Source organism: Neopelma chrysocephalum, unplaced genomic scaffold (genome assembly GCF_003984885.1).
Source record: "Neopelma chrysocephalum unplaced genomic scaffold, ASM398488v2 Primary Assembly neopelma1_151, whole genome shotgun sequence".
NCBI classification, from domain to species: domain Eukaryota; kingdom Metazoa; phylum Chordata; class Aves; order Passeriformes; family Pipridae; genus Neopelma; species Neopelma chrysocephalum.
The window spans coordinates 607,280-621,025 of record NW_020897813.1 but is presented as its reverse complement, the minus strand read 5'-3'; the positions used below and the strand labels follow the sequence as shown (position 1 = coordinate 621,025).

Below are 13,746 nucleotides of genomic sequence, written 5' to 3'. Positions count from 1 at the left end.
AAGCCACAGGCTGTATTGAAGATTTCTTAAACAGAGTTAAATCTTAATGTGAGACTGTGACCTTGGAGAGGAACTGAGTCCAGGGGAGAACATTAAATTGTGGGACCATAAAACTGAGTTCATTGTTTTTCATGGTTATCTGTGCCCCCTTGTGAAAAATGCTCTTCTGGTTGTCAGGATTTACTCGAGGTGGGTTGCAGGTGTCTTTGACCTGTATCTGCCTCTCTTCTGCAGCACTGGTTGCTGTAGTAGATGCTTAAGATCATGTGATAAGTGAGCAGCCATGTCACTACACATCTATTCTCTAAATTATAACTGATTTCAGCCTTGTTAATAGTTCAGATTTCAGGTGATCTTTGTGTTGAAGGAATCTGAGAAAGATTAGTCAGCACTGTGGATTTGTGTTTCATCTAAATACTGTGTGCTGTGCAGCCAGTGCATGGAATACCAAGCTTCTAGAATCAGCTAAAGCTAAAAATGTGCCAGAAATACAGTTGCAATCAATTATCTCTTTCCTTTTGAGTTGCAAATACTGTCTTGAGTTGATGATTGATTGTTTAAAGAAGCTGTCATTTATAAGGAAACTCCATCTAAAGCAGCAACCCTGTTTTGCTGTTGATTTATTAAATATGAAACACCAAGTGCTTGTCCCTTGTGTCCCCCCAGGTGGGTTTTCAAGCAGCTGTATGACAAAGGACTGGTGTATAGAGGTGTTAAGGTCATGCCTTTCTCAACTGCCTGCAACACCCCACTGTCCAACTTTGAGTCCCATCAGAATTACAAGGTGAGTCAGTAAATGTGTGTGTTATGTGTTGTAATCATATTTCTCTATTGTCTTCAGTTTGGATTTGAAAAGCTTTAATACTGATTGCTTGGTAGTACCTAAGCATGTCATTACATTCCAAGTTGGTAGTAAAAATCCAGGTAAATGGGTTAGCTTTTATCATGTTTTGCTGGATTTGTTTGGTTCACTTGATCTGAGCCTTTTTGCCTGTTCTTGATTACAACTTACAGATGTTTAAAGTACACACTTTGTTTTATTCTGGGAAATTACTCCCTCCCTGGGCTCTCAGGGTGGCTATTAAACTGTATTGAGTTTTATGCTAAATTTTTAGAGGAGAGCTGCAGCTGTCCTTGTCTGTGCAGATCTGAAAAGAGGAGGGAGTTGAGATCTTCTGTGAGGGGATTAATAAGTGATGTCAAAGACGGTGTAGCAGTAGGATAATGACTCTCTATTACTTTAGACTGGGAAATTCCAGGCAATGTTTTACCTAATATAATGCATGGTTTACTGGGACTTATAAAATGTTCCTTTAAAAGTGAATGACTAGATAAAGTAAGTGCAGCTTCTTGTTTGAAGTTACTCATGTTCACATATGTCAAGGCACAACTTGTGTCCCAGTTGTCCTAATTTCGTGTTAGTTTGTGGATAAAGGTTTTGCATCCTTTCCAGTCCTGACCCAGGCCTCCATATCCTTCTATCATATATCTTTCACTTCTATTATTGCAGTAGAGAACTAGCACAGATTGTACATCTGGTCTCTTTTACATCTTGCCTAAAAACAAGGCCAGTGTGCTGGCCAAAAACAGTGTTTTTAAAACAAATGTTTAAATAGAGTTGTAGTACAATGCAGCCCACAGATAATGGAGCTTTCAATATTGCTGAGGGGTATTTGTACTGTTTGTGATTTATGAAAGTGAGATTTGCAAAGATATCTTGCTATTTGTGACTGTCTGATAAATGAAGTAATTATTTTGCTTGTCCCTATTAGCTGACATTTCATATGGGCTCAGATTAATGAGCTGTGGTTAGAACAAAGACTATTTTATTTTTTTTTAATGTATGTGCCCCTTTTCCATAGAGCCAAAGCTCTTCTCTTTTCTTGAGTCTTAATGAAATATTTAGATGCTGTTTCTTACTCTAGAACCAGTAGAGTGTGTGGTGGGGGTGCTGCTCTGCCACTTCATGCAAAAATTATCCTTCTTGTCTGCTAGAAGTGGCATTTGAGGGCTGAAATGCTGAGGGCCGTGAGCTGGCAGGATTTGTTCTTGCTGAGCACAGTCTTTTTGGGGTGTAAGGCATCTGTTGGCTTTGTCACTGTGGAAATCAGCCTTTAGCTTCTGCTTATTGATCCTCTGGGAATTTAGACATAGGTCAGCAGCAATAGGACACAAGAAACATGTTTAGAAAAAGAGTGAGGTGTCTAATGTACATTTGAGTAAAGTGTATCAGCAGCTTGTGTGAAATTTAACTAAAGAAGCCCTGTCTTAGGTAGATTTGTAACAGATAAAACACTGTACAGTGCCATTACCTGGCAGCCTGGATGTTATTTTTTTATGCTTTGCCTGTTGTTTTCATCTACCTGATCGACTTGGTTTTCAGAAAATGAAGTGAGTGACCTGCAGTGCTGCTGAGCAGTCGGGGCAGACGGGGCTGTGCTGAGAGCTCGATCTTTGCCTGGTATTGAGCACAGTCCATGGGTTATGTAATATTTATGTTTTACTGTTGACTGCACCAGATGTTCACAGAAAATTCCCTCTGGAGCAGCCCTTAGCTCAGACATAAATAGCTGCCTGTCCCATGATGCCATTAACTGTTCCATGATGCTGGATGGAAACCAGAGCTCCTCGCACGAGACGTGCTGAGGCGACAGGACCTCTTGGTGTGGGTAGGGCCTGTGTGCATGGCACCCTCTTTCTGTTTGGCATTTAAAATGAAGAGTGAAAATTTCACATTTGCAGGATTAGGCTCGCTCTTACAATCAGTTTTTCATAATAGGTGAAATGTGAAGTGACTGAATAGGGTTGTATTCAGCTGAAAGAAAAACTTGTTTCCAGGGCATTGTTTTGACTCATTTGAAGGTGAAGTTTTATAGAGTAGCTGACAAAGGTCTCCTTCCCTGAGATTTCTTTTACTCCTAAATATTGATATACTCTTGTTTTTAAGTACCTCAGACTTTTTTCCCCCCTTGTTAACAACGATGAATCGTTTTATGTGATGTCTGTTCTTCCTAATCACTGGTTGTAGAGGAAAATATGGAAAAGGCTTTGTGTAGCAGTATCCAAGAAACTGCTGATTTTCCTGACGCTTGAGATTGATTCTAAACTTTTTAAAAGGGATTATAAGAGGTACCTGAGGGAACTGGCACTCAGTTCTCTTGGGCGTTTTGGCAGCGAATTCCCAAAATCTCGCTGCTAATCTGAGTTTTTAACCCTGTAACCTTGTTGGACTGACAGTCTGCACTGGTGTAACAGAGGAACTCTGACTGCTGCTCTCTTCTGGCTTTCTGATGCTGCCACTTCACCCTCTCCCACTGCAGTGATGAATGAGGCCAGTTGCAGGATGGGTGTGGGTGGATGACTGTAGTAGTTAATATGTCTTAGATTTGCATTTTCTCACTAATACAGGCAGTCAGCCTTTTTTGCCTCCCTCTCTTTTTTACCCTTTGGCTTTATCTTGTTTTTCAGGATGTTCAAGATCCTTCAGTGACTGTGAGCTTCCCACTGGAAGAAGATGCCAATGTTTCTCTGGTTGCTTGGACCACTACTCCCTGGACCTTGCCCAGCAATTTGGCCCTTTGTGTTAATCCAGAACTGCAGTATGTAAAAGTGAGAGGCAAGTGTTAGCTGAAGGTGACATAGAATAAACACTTCTTCCTTCAGTGCCTGTCAGTATGTGCTTGTGTTTTGTATTGTGAACTGTTTTATGCTAAATTGGTAGCACTTTGGGGCTGAATCAGTGTTAGTTTGAAGGATGAGATTTATTTCATATGGGGCTGATTTCTGACTGCTGTGCCCTTGTTATTTTACAGGTATTGTGAGGACTGTTCCCTAAAAAATATTGATAGGTGGAATAAAGAATAAGAGAGACAGTGAAGTGTGACTGGATGTCCATAGCTTTTTTTCTCTCTTCCTTTCTTGGGGCTCAGACTCATGAACAACTTGCTGCTCTGTGGCAGCTAAGTTGCAGTAACTGAACATCTCTGTACTCTTTACCCATAACAGGCCCAAGATGGCACATCCTGGTCTCAGCCTGGCTGGAATGTCTGTTTTTAGCACAAATGTAAGGCAGGGTGTTTTCTGTGGTTTCCAATATACGAGTACATTTGACTGAGTGCCTTGGCTCACTCATGGCCCAGTTGGTTGTGCCTGGCTGAACAGGTTGTGCAGGGAGGTGATCTCCTTCAGGAGAGCACCAGCACTTCAGGAATTGTGTGCAAGGACCATTTAAGGTGCCTAAACAATATAGGCTGTTGCTTTTCTTGTTACTGCTTCAAGGAGTTTTCCAGCATTTGCAGTTCCATTTTTTTCCAGTTGGCAGTGGAGTATGTTATGATGTGTCTTCCTTTTCACTTTGCAAAGGAATAGATTTTATCCTTGAAATGCAGTTGTCTTTAATGATACTGTCATCTACAAACACACCTCCCTTTTTTTTTAATTTAAATAAAATACTAGGTAGGAATTTCCAGTTCCAACATAACCATGTATGTCTAGTGTGTGCCTAAGGTGATATTAAACATGAAGTTGTGCAGGCCTTTACAGTGAACTCCATGTGTTTGGGTTTTCTTTCTTCTAAGAGAACTAAATATATGTCAGTTTTCAAAGGTTTTAACGTAACTTTGGTCATTTTACAAAGAATTGCTGAGTAGTTTCAGAAATAGCACCAGCACCTGCCTGAGATGCTGAGTTCTTGGGTTTAGATGTCTGTGGCCACTGCTGTGGGACAGTGACCCTGATTAAGTGGGCAGGGTAGCAGCCTGAATAAAATTTGTCATTGAAGTTAAAAAATCAGGGGTTTTTTTTTTGAGTAGAAAATGAGTTTCTTTCATAAAATTTAAATTTTTTTTTGTCATTTACTTCCTCTGTAAAGAAATCCAATCATGTAATTAACTGGAAGAGCAGATCTCAGAAAGGCAGCATGGAATGCAATTGTTGCACCCAATGTCCACTTAATAATATTGATTTTATGTAGTAATTGTCCATCTTGCAGTTGTTTCCCTCTGTTTCAGTTAGAAATATTGGAACTTTTCAATTGCTCTTTTGTTTGGCTCAATGATAGTAGACAAGATGGGGTATTTCTGTCTCTGGAACAGCAAAACACTCTGAAAATCAGTGGACTGGCTTTCATCCTGTGGCTTCTGTTTAAACCTAACTTTTGGAAAGTGCTCCTTAAAGTCACTGAATGGGGAAGGAGTATCTGGAAAGTAATGATTGATCAGCAGGATTATTGTGGGCAATTTTGTAGCTACACTGACACCATCTTGCATATATTGAAAGGTTTCATAATGGTGCAAATGAGGGGATTAAATCAAGATCTATGTAACTCTTTGTTTTATTTTATATTCTAGATAATGCCACAGGGAAGATTTATGTTCTGATGGAATCCAGGCTGATAGCACTGTACAAATCTGACAGTGAATATGAGATACTTGACAGGCAAGTCCATAAACTATTACACTTGCTAACTTGCAGTGTTTTCCTAGATCAAAAGTTAAACATTTCAAGAAGATGGATTTCCCTGCATGTGTGTTTCTTGCAAAAATCTATAAGAGATTGAAATTTACTGGCACAAATAGTTTTGTGTGTGAAGCTACAAATAGGATAAAAGTTTAGACTTAAACAAAAAAAAAAAAAAACAAAAAAATCCCCAAAACCAACCAACCAACCAAAAAAACCCAAAAAACCATCAAACTGGCTGTATTAAATTTGTTGATCTATTGTCTTTTGATTCCAAATCATTCTTTTAATGGAATACAATGAATTTACCTTCGGTCTGGTTGCAGTCATTCTGTATCCAGGAAAGCACTGAATAATTTTGGCCTTTTTTGGTGTGGTATTTTTGTCAGAACTGTGAAGAACCTGCTCTCTGAGGCAATCATACACATTTCAGATGTTGTTGCTTGTGTCCCTGGTTAGTTGTGTTTCAAACACACTCTCTCCAGTCTTTGATTTTTTAAACATGTCATTTTTTTTTTACCTCTGCCTATCCAAAAGGCTCCTGGCAATTTTTATTCTCCTTGCAGAGCAGAATATTTTTCTTCTTTCTGTATCAGTGCTACAGTCTTCTTAAGCTGATGTTTTTTTCCCCTCTTTGTTATGTAATAAATTAGTTCTCTCAAATGTGAGACAATTAAGAGGTAGCTGGTAGTTGAATGGATCTTTGAAAGATTTACATCTATGAGTATATAAATTCATGGAAATGAACTTTCCCATTTCTAATTTGAACTTTTTTCTTTCTTTAACTCATTTCCAAGTTCTCAAGCAGTCAGGCCCTTGAGGGAGAAATTCATGCAACTGCACCAAGTGCCAGGCTGAGGTCAGGGAATGATCTGATTGAAAATGTTGTGTTTGAAATCATCTGAACTTCCTGAGTGCTCTCAGACTTCCCACCCTCCCTTCAGACCTGACTTTGCTCTCCCTTTTCCTCCCAGGCTTTAGTATGGGAATTTACTTCCCCGTTTCACTGATGAGGTGGGTTCCACCTTGATCAGGATACTTCCAGCTACTTTGGACAAATGGATTGGTCTGGGTGTATTACCCCAGTTTTGGCCAGGGAGTGGCTTGTTTTATTTAGCAGGGGTAGATATGAAATGATTGAGGAGTGTTTTCCTCCCCTTGCATTGCATTTCAGTCCTTTTGCGTATTAAACATTTAATTTCTTTACACTGTTTTCCACTGTTGTCTCTCTTTGGATTCTGGAAAATTCAAATTCTGGACTGTCCAGACTAGAGATTTTTGGAGTCTTGGCAGTGAAGAATTACTATAGTGCTGTTAAATGAGTCTTATTAGTATAACTGAGGTCACAAGAAGGCAGCACTATGTAAGTTTTCAACTTGAAGTCCAGGACTTCAATAAACAAAATGATAATCAGGACTGTGATCCACAACCTTTACCTTTCACTGACTTTCTGTTAAATAAGAATTTAACTGCCCCCTTTTTTTTTTTAAGCCAGTTCTAGTGCTTCACATTCTGCATCTGAGCATTCCCATGTCTGTGTGGCTGAGCACTGGGATGCTTTTCCCTCATCTGATCCCGATTAAGCACCTCAAACATTCCTGAGGCTGTTTGTAATATAAAATATATAAACCATCTGCAGAGCTGTGGCTTAAAATAGAAGTCTGCCCTCTTCCTAGAGGATATCGTGTGTGCTGAACTGAGGAGTCCTGCTCTTTAACTTGGCATTAAATACTGCTGGAGGTGCTTTGTGTGCCATGAAACAGCTTTGAAGAGTTCCCTACTTTGAAGTAGTCAAGTGTTTTATGGTTTGACCATTGTTTGGGAAGTTGCAGATCAAGAGCATAGGGAAGGACCACAGCTGTGACACAGTTAGTTATCCCATCTGTTAGATTAAGTTATGTTTTAGGTAGATTCTTTTTTCTGAAACTGGACAATTTAAGTGCTTTCAGGAGAGTTCTGAGCTGTGAATCCCAGCCTAATCACTGTCTTTGTCAGCTGGTGTCAGGAGCCTGAAGGGAGCCACATCTACAGGCTCTGTCTGTGTCTTGCATTTCTTGTCTGGCTCATTTGGTCCCTCAGTTGTCCCTGTCTGTGTTGGATTGTTCTCTGAGATGCCCATGGAGAGTTTGGATGCCCAGTTTTAGCCTAAGGAATGAGGCATCTGAGCTTTAAAGGCTGCAATGCCCCATTTCACAACCTTCTGTGCACATCACCTCAGCTGCTTTGGGTCAGGGCTTATTCAGTTCTGTTGGACATGCTGGGCTAAAGAGCTTCGTTCTTAGGAATAACACACAATTGTTTTATCCAGAGGCTTCTTGCCCAGCTTTACTAGAAAGAAATTGTCATTAATGCTTAATTCGTCTATTAATTTACATTGATTGCTTGATTGAAAGTCCATCAGATAGAAGTGTACCTGATGACTTTTAGCAGAGGTGCATTGAGAGACATTGGTTTTTTTGTCTAAGTCCAAACTGCCAAAGAGGCATAGAAATGGGAAGCAAATATTGAGGGAATGCTTTTTCTTCACTCTTATGAAATCAAATTCTCTCAGGGATGGGGAAAAAGTAAATAGGAAAAAAGCAATTTTCGAGTTGTTAATTTGTTTTCATGTAAATCTTTTTCCTCAGGTTTCCTGGTATTGCTCTTAAAGGCAAGAAATATAAACCACTCTTTGAATATTTTATTCAGGTAAGATGAACAAGTTTGGTGTTTGTCACAGGATGCAAAGATAAAAATAAAACCCATTCTCAGTATTCCTTGTTTATATAAAAAAGTCCTGTGTCCTAATAACAAACTCCAGGTTGTACTGAAGTACTTTAAATCCTAGTTAGAGGTTGAAAAACAGAATGCTTTTTTCTGTATTTTTTCCTTCAAGTTGTAAATACACCTAGAGTAAGAATTCAGTGATAAATAGAAGTTTGATTTCTGATTGCAGAGAAACTTTCAATACAAATTAATAAATGGGCAGTATTCTCTCAGCTTCTCATCTGTTGAGCTGCTCTTGTCAGCCTATTAAGTCCACAAGTTTTATCTTCACAAGAGAATGACTTTGGCTGTGAATAAGTCATAGACATGTCATGGTTTCATTGAAGAGTTAAAAGCCTTTGCTGGAAAACCTACTGATAGATCAGATTTATATGGATACAGCATTTAAACACTGCATTAAGTCTGGTGTGGTTAATGGCACTACAGATAGTAGAATATGTAGCAATAGGAGAGGGGGTAGAGAATTTTTATATTTTTTTAAACAATCTGATTAAAAATGGATTAAATTCTTCCAAGAGAAGAAGTAGCTTTACAGCACTGCTGGCCAAGCAGCTGGGAGCTCGTGTAAGGGATTTGGTCACTTGTGCCACCATCTGTCCTGAAGCCTGTGCAGGAGTCAGGGTGAGAAAACCTCTGTAGGGAGCAGGGACTGATACTTCCAGTGAAAAGTCAAACACAGCTGAATCTGAAAAATTGCACTGTGGATGGAAAGGTTTGGAATGGACACATTTTGTGAGTCCTGCTGTACTTGTAAGGAGCAGATGGGCATCTTACCATTTTTTATTTTTTATTTAGAATGGATGTCTTATCTCAAAATATCTCTCCTCAGAACAAGCCAAATCTAATATTTTGTAACATATTTGTTCAGCTGTGACTGCAGTAATATTTTTTTACTATTTTTGGATTAAGGAATTGAAAATAGCTCTTTATTTTTCATTAGCTATGTCCTGAGCACACTGAAAATTGTCAGATCTTTTCTTGGCAATTTTTTCTGGATATTCTTTTTTTTTTATTTGATATTTACCACCCTCTTATTCTGTGGAGGAAATAAGGAAAATGTGTAAGAACAATCTATATAAGAGTGTAGACTATACAAGAAAACTTCTTTTTTTTTTTTTAAAGTTAAGAGGTATAGTGGCATAAAAAAAAGCAAGGGGAGTCCTGCACCTTTCTTGGTTGTATCCTCACGTTCAGGAGTGTATTGTTTGCAGTCTGTTAAGCACAGAAGTGTGTGAAGATCTGTGGCTTGAAGAGTAATTGATTTTAAGGCCTTCTAGAGGTGTTGGATTTAATCACGTTTGACACTGTTCAAATGGAGGATACAGCCTGGGTGTCTGGGCTATAGGAAATCGTTAAATGTCAGGAATGTCACATTTTACTGTGTCACTTATTTACAGTGCAGCTCTTTAGTCTTGTGTGTGGCTTGTGACTCTTCTGGGTTCTTAAGAATTCTGTTTTGATGTATGTGTGTGTATATGTGTATATATATATATGTGAAACCCTTCTTTTTGTGTTCCAGTGCAAAGATAAAGGTGCCTTTTCTGTGGTGGTGGATGGTTATGTGAAGGAGGAGGAAGGCACAGGTGTTGTACATCAGGCTCCCTATTTTGGTGCTGTGAGTATGAACCACACAACTGCAATGTTAATTTTGTCCCACACACCTATCTTGGCTTTCCAGCTCCTGGGGACTGTCTGTCAGGGTGATTGATGTTAAACGGTCTTCCCATTTGCTCCTTACAAATGTGAGAATGCCATGTAGCATTGTATTCTAACGAGCTCTTCTAGCAAGGCTTTTGTGTCCCTTGATTTTGGTTATTGTTGTGGGATGTGAACTCACCGTTGTGTCTTCTGAGTGCCACTGATCTCAGCTTTTCTGGAAGTCTAAAGTTAGAGCTTGGAGAAGGACTGAGCTGTGGCACTGATGGTCCAAACTGGCTTTGCTAAGTGGTAATTTAGGATGGTAACAGTTCTGCTCAGCACACTGCCCCTCTTCAGCATTTCAATGTCATTACTCCCTGGGCTTTTAGAGAATGAGAAAATGCTTTCACTGCTTTTGTCCTGAGACTTCATCCCTTGGTGTGAAAGGATTTTGTTGAACTCCATTCTTTTTTTTTTCTGCCTTTATTGTCCTTTCTCTCAGTCTGTTCTTTTCAAGGTTGAGAGGAATAATTTTTCATGGATTTAATCATTCCAGTTTTTAGACACATGAATTAAATGCACTACTTTAGGCTTATTGTCCTTTTTGTATCATGTCCTGTCTTCAGCCATTATCCAAAGATGCCCTCAAAAAACTTGCAGTAGAGCTGCCAGTGCCTAGCAATTAGCAATCCTTGGACCATGAGCTCTCTCATAATTTCCAGAAGCTGTTGGCATTAGGAACAGACCTCTTTGTATTCATGTGAAATAGCCCATCCTTTTCCGTCCTTTTTCCCCTGCATTTTTCTGAAGGGTACATCCATTGTGGTGGTGTTTCCCTTGTCAAGATGAACACTGATATGAAAAGATGTGCCAGCTTAATATAGCTGTGAATAAAGGAAATTAGGCTGGGCTATGTTAGCAGTTAAAAAGAAATTAATGGTAACTGGAGAAGTGTCTTAGGGAGTGTAAACCTGTCCCACTGCTGCTCCTCAGACTCTTCCCTATAGCTAAACCTTGGATTTGCCAGAGGGTGAGGGACAAGACTTGATTTTGAGTCAGGAGCTCTTGCTGTAGGAGGTGAAGGAAGGGAAGAAGCTGCCAGTAGAGCAAGAGCTCTGGAAGAACCTTTCCCTTGGCTGCTCTGTTGGTGGTTTGTGTGTTTGCACAATACAGTGAAGTTGTTGGAAAGGATGACTGTCCAGTCAGAGCAAGGATTATCTGCCCTCTTTTATTTGGTTATGTTATAAGCCCACTGAGATTTGTAAACACAGAGGGGAAAAAATACCTTTTCTCTCTCTTTCTCCCTCTCCCTCTCTCTCCTTGAAAGTTAGCAGTTACTTTTAAAACCTTTTCATTAAAATATCATGAGAATATCAGTTAAATGCTCTGCAAAGAAAAAAGCACATAAAACGTTTGTATGAGGAAAAAGTACACAGACATCACAAACAGAACTTTGCACTCCTTAGCTGAGGAGAGGTTTGACTTGGTAATGCTTGAAACAAGGACCTGAGTCAACTCCTGTGCTGCTTTTAGGAGAAAATTGCACAATATATATTGCACTTAATACTGCTGCCTTTTTCTTTTGGGATGCACATAGTTCAGTGCTGAGAGCCCACAGATGATTTCTGCTCAGAAAGGCTCACAGAGGGTCCTGGTTTGGGTGCAGTAATTCAGTGTACAGTAGGCTCTGTGTAGAATAGAATGTTACAGAATTGGCATTATATGTTGGCCTTTAGACAAGCTCCGATGAAAGGGGCATAGTTCATGATGGCAGACAGGACTGTCTTCCTGATTAATTGGCTTCTCTGCACCTTCCTCTGCTGTTGTGTTGAAGGTGAATAGGAAAGGGGTAAGTAGAGCAGGAGGAAAGGGTCAGAGGAGAAGAAATAGAGCACAGTCCTTCACAGGAAGCCTCATAGCTTGTCTCTGTTCCTTTCCATCATCACTATAAATAAGTCCCTTTGATAAATGGAGATGGAAAGTAAGTTGTTTTTTTTTTTTTCTTTAATCCTACTTACTGACTCATGTTCTGTATTGCTGATAGCTTAGAAATGTATCCTTCTCCAACAAAATAGAAAGTAAAAATTCACCCTCATTTAGTTCCAGGATATGTAGTTTTGTTGCCTTGTGATGCATTTGCCAAATACAAGCTGACACAATATCAGAACACTCTATTATTTCAGTTCAAAAGGCATCAAAATTAAAGCTCACAGAACAAGACAAACCTATATTAAAAACTCTGTAAACTCATTGTACCTCCAGATTAACATGACACTAAAATTCAGCTGCTCAGGCATTTCATCAAATGTAGATGTACCTGCAGTCAACTTTAAAAGCTTTGGTACCATTTTAATTCACACACAAATTTTTAATTTGCAATACTTCTAGTGTATGTTCAGACTGAGTCACACAATTTTCATAGATCTGCTACTGATGCACTTTCAGTGCACTGCAAAAACGTGCCTGTTTTTTGTTGGGGTGCTGAAGGTGAACCTTTGACTTCACGTTTTTGTTGTTTTGTTAAAATTTCAGATGGAAAAGCTTTTGATTTCTCATCAGTGAGCTGTTTAATAGCTTCTACTTCATTCATTTTGTGCGTTGCAACTTTTATATGTAATCTTTTGAGAGATTTAATCATGGCAGGGGTACAAAAGTGAACACTATGACTTCTATCCTGGAAAGAATTGATATTTGTTTTAGCTTTTATTTGAGTTCATCATTTGTGGATTTCTGTGTGTGTTGTGGTTACTGAAGCAAATCGTCATTAAATCAAGTGGCAGGTCAGTCTGGAGAACTTTTCCGTTCAAGTTCTTCAAAAGAAAGGAACTAACTGTAGAAAGCCAGAGTGGCAAAGCCCTTTCTCTATCATTGGGTGCACCAGTGATGCAATGGAACTGAGGCACCTCTTGGCTGGGGTCCTGTGAGGTGGCAGGTTTGTTTTGATGTCTGGGCAGGGTTGTGAGCGTGCCAGGCTTTGTGGTCTGTGCTGGCTGCTTGTTCAGAGTCTCTAACAGCTCACTGCCAAGGCTGACGTGTGCTCTGTCATCTGGCCTGTGTTTGAAACCCTGCTTGCAGCACCTCAGCAGTGACAGCTGATGGAAGGGCTCAGCTCAGCTCTGTCGGCTGAAGGGGCTGGGGGATCAAGTGGAGGCTGAATAAAGCTGCTGGAGAGGGGGGAGAGGCTGTGCTCTGGTGTAAAGGAGCTGCAGCTGAAGTGCTTGGTTGTTTCTATGTGTAATTCCTTGGTGCATCAATGGACCAACTTCCCTGTCTCTGTGTATGAGTTTTGTCTGTATGAGCAGCATCTGGCAGATCTGGCTTGAGGGAGCTGGTGGCCACAGGGACTGGTGGGGAGGGTTGGAGGTACAGGATGAGGGCCACTGAAGGGATCTGGAAGCCCTGCCCTGGCACTCAAAGCTGGCTCCTCACCTGTGTTGGTTTGGTCTGGGGAGTTCAGTGGAGCACTGGCCTGTTGAATCCTTATTTACACACTTGCTGCTGGTGTGGTTTCCTTGACCAAGGTGCACAGGTTGCTTTAGAGTGCAACTCCTGGGAAATAGCTGCTGTGTTTAATGTCAGGTGAATGAGCTGTCAGCACAGAGGAGGGAACAGTGCAGCTGCTGCCAGTTTTGGCAGGTGGGGTCACTGCAGCTTCTGTTTGACACTGCACAGACCTTCAGGTTTTGGCCCTGGAGTCTGTGGTTTTCTTCATTTTGTCAGAGCAGTGACAGAGGAACCTCTGAGATTCCAAGAAGCCTGGATGCAGCTTAGGCAGGGCCTTCTTATTTGAGGAAAATGAAGTGATTTGGGGAGTGTGTTGGTCTGCAACTGTTCCCTTCTCCCTTCTCCTCCCACTCCAAATAATGTTCTCTTGCCTTAGGGTGA

General features: G+C 40.3%; 1 protein-coding gene across 2 annotated transcripts in view; it reads left to right on the top strand.

The window, feature by feature from the left end:
- Window positions 1–13,746, top strand: part of IARS (isoleucyl-tRNA synthetase) — a 95,863-nt gene that overhangs the window by 18,522 nt on the left and 63,595 nt on the right. For both annotated transcript variants that reach the window (XM_027701184.1, XM_027701183.1), the window contains exons 7-11: window positions 667–784; window positions 3,469–3,616; window positions 5,349–5,436; window positions 8,085–8,145; window positions 9,743–9,838. In XM_027701184.1, the coding sequence (XP_027556985.1) occupies window positions 667–784; window positions 3,469–3,616; window positions 5,349–5,436; window positions 8,085–8,145; window positions 9,743–9,838 (511 nt within the window). The remainder of the gene's footprint in view (window positions 1–666; window positions 785–3,468; window positions 3,617–5,348; window positions 5,437–8,084; window positions 8,146–9,742; window positions 9,839–13,746) is intronic.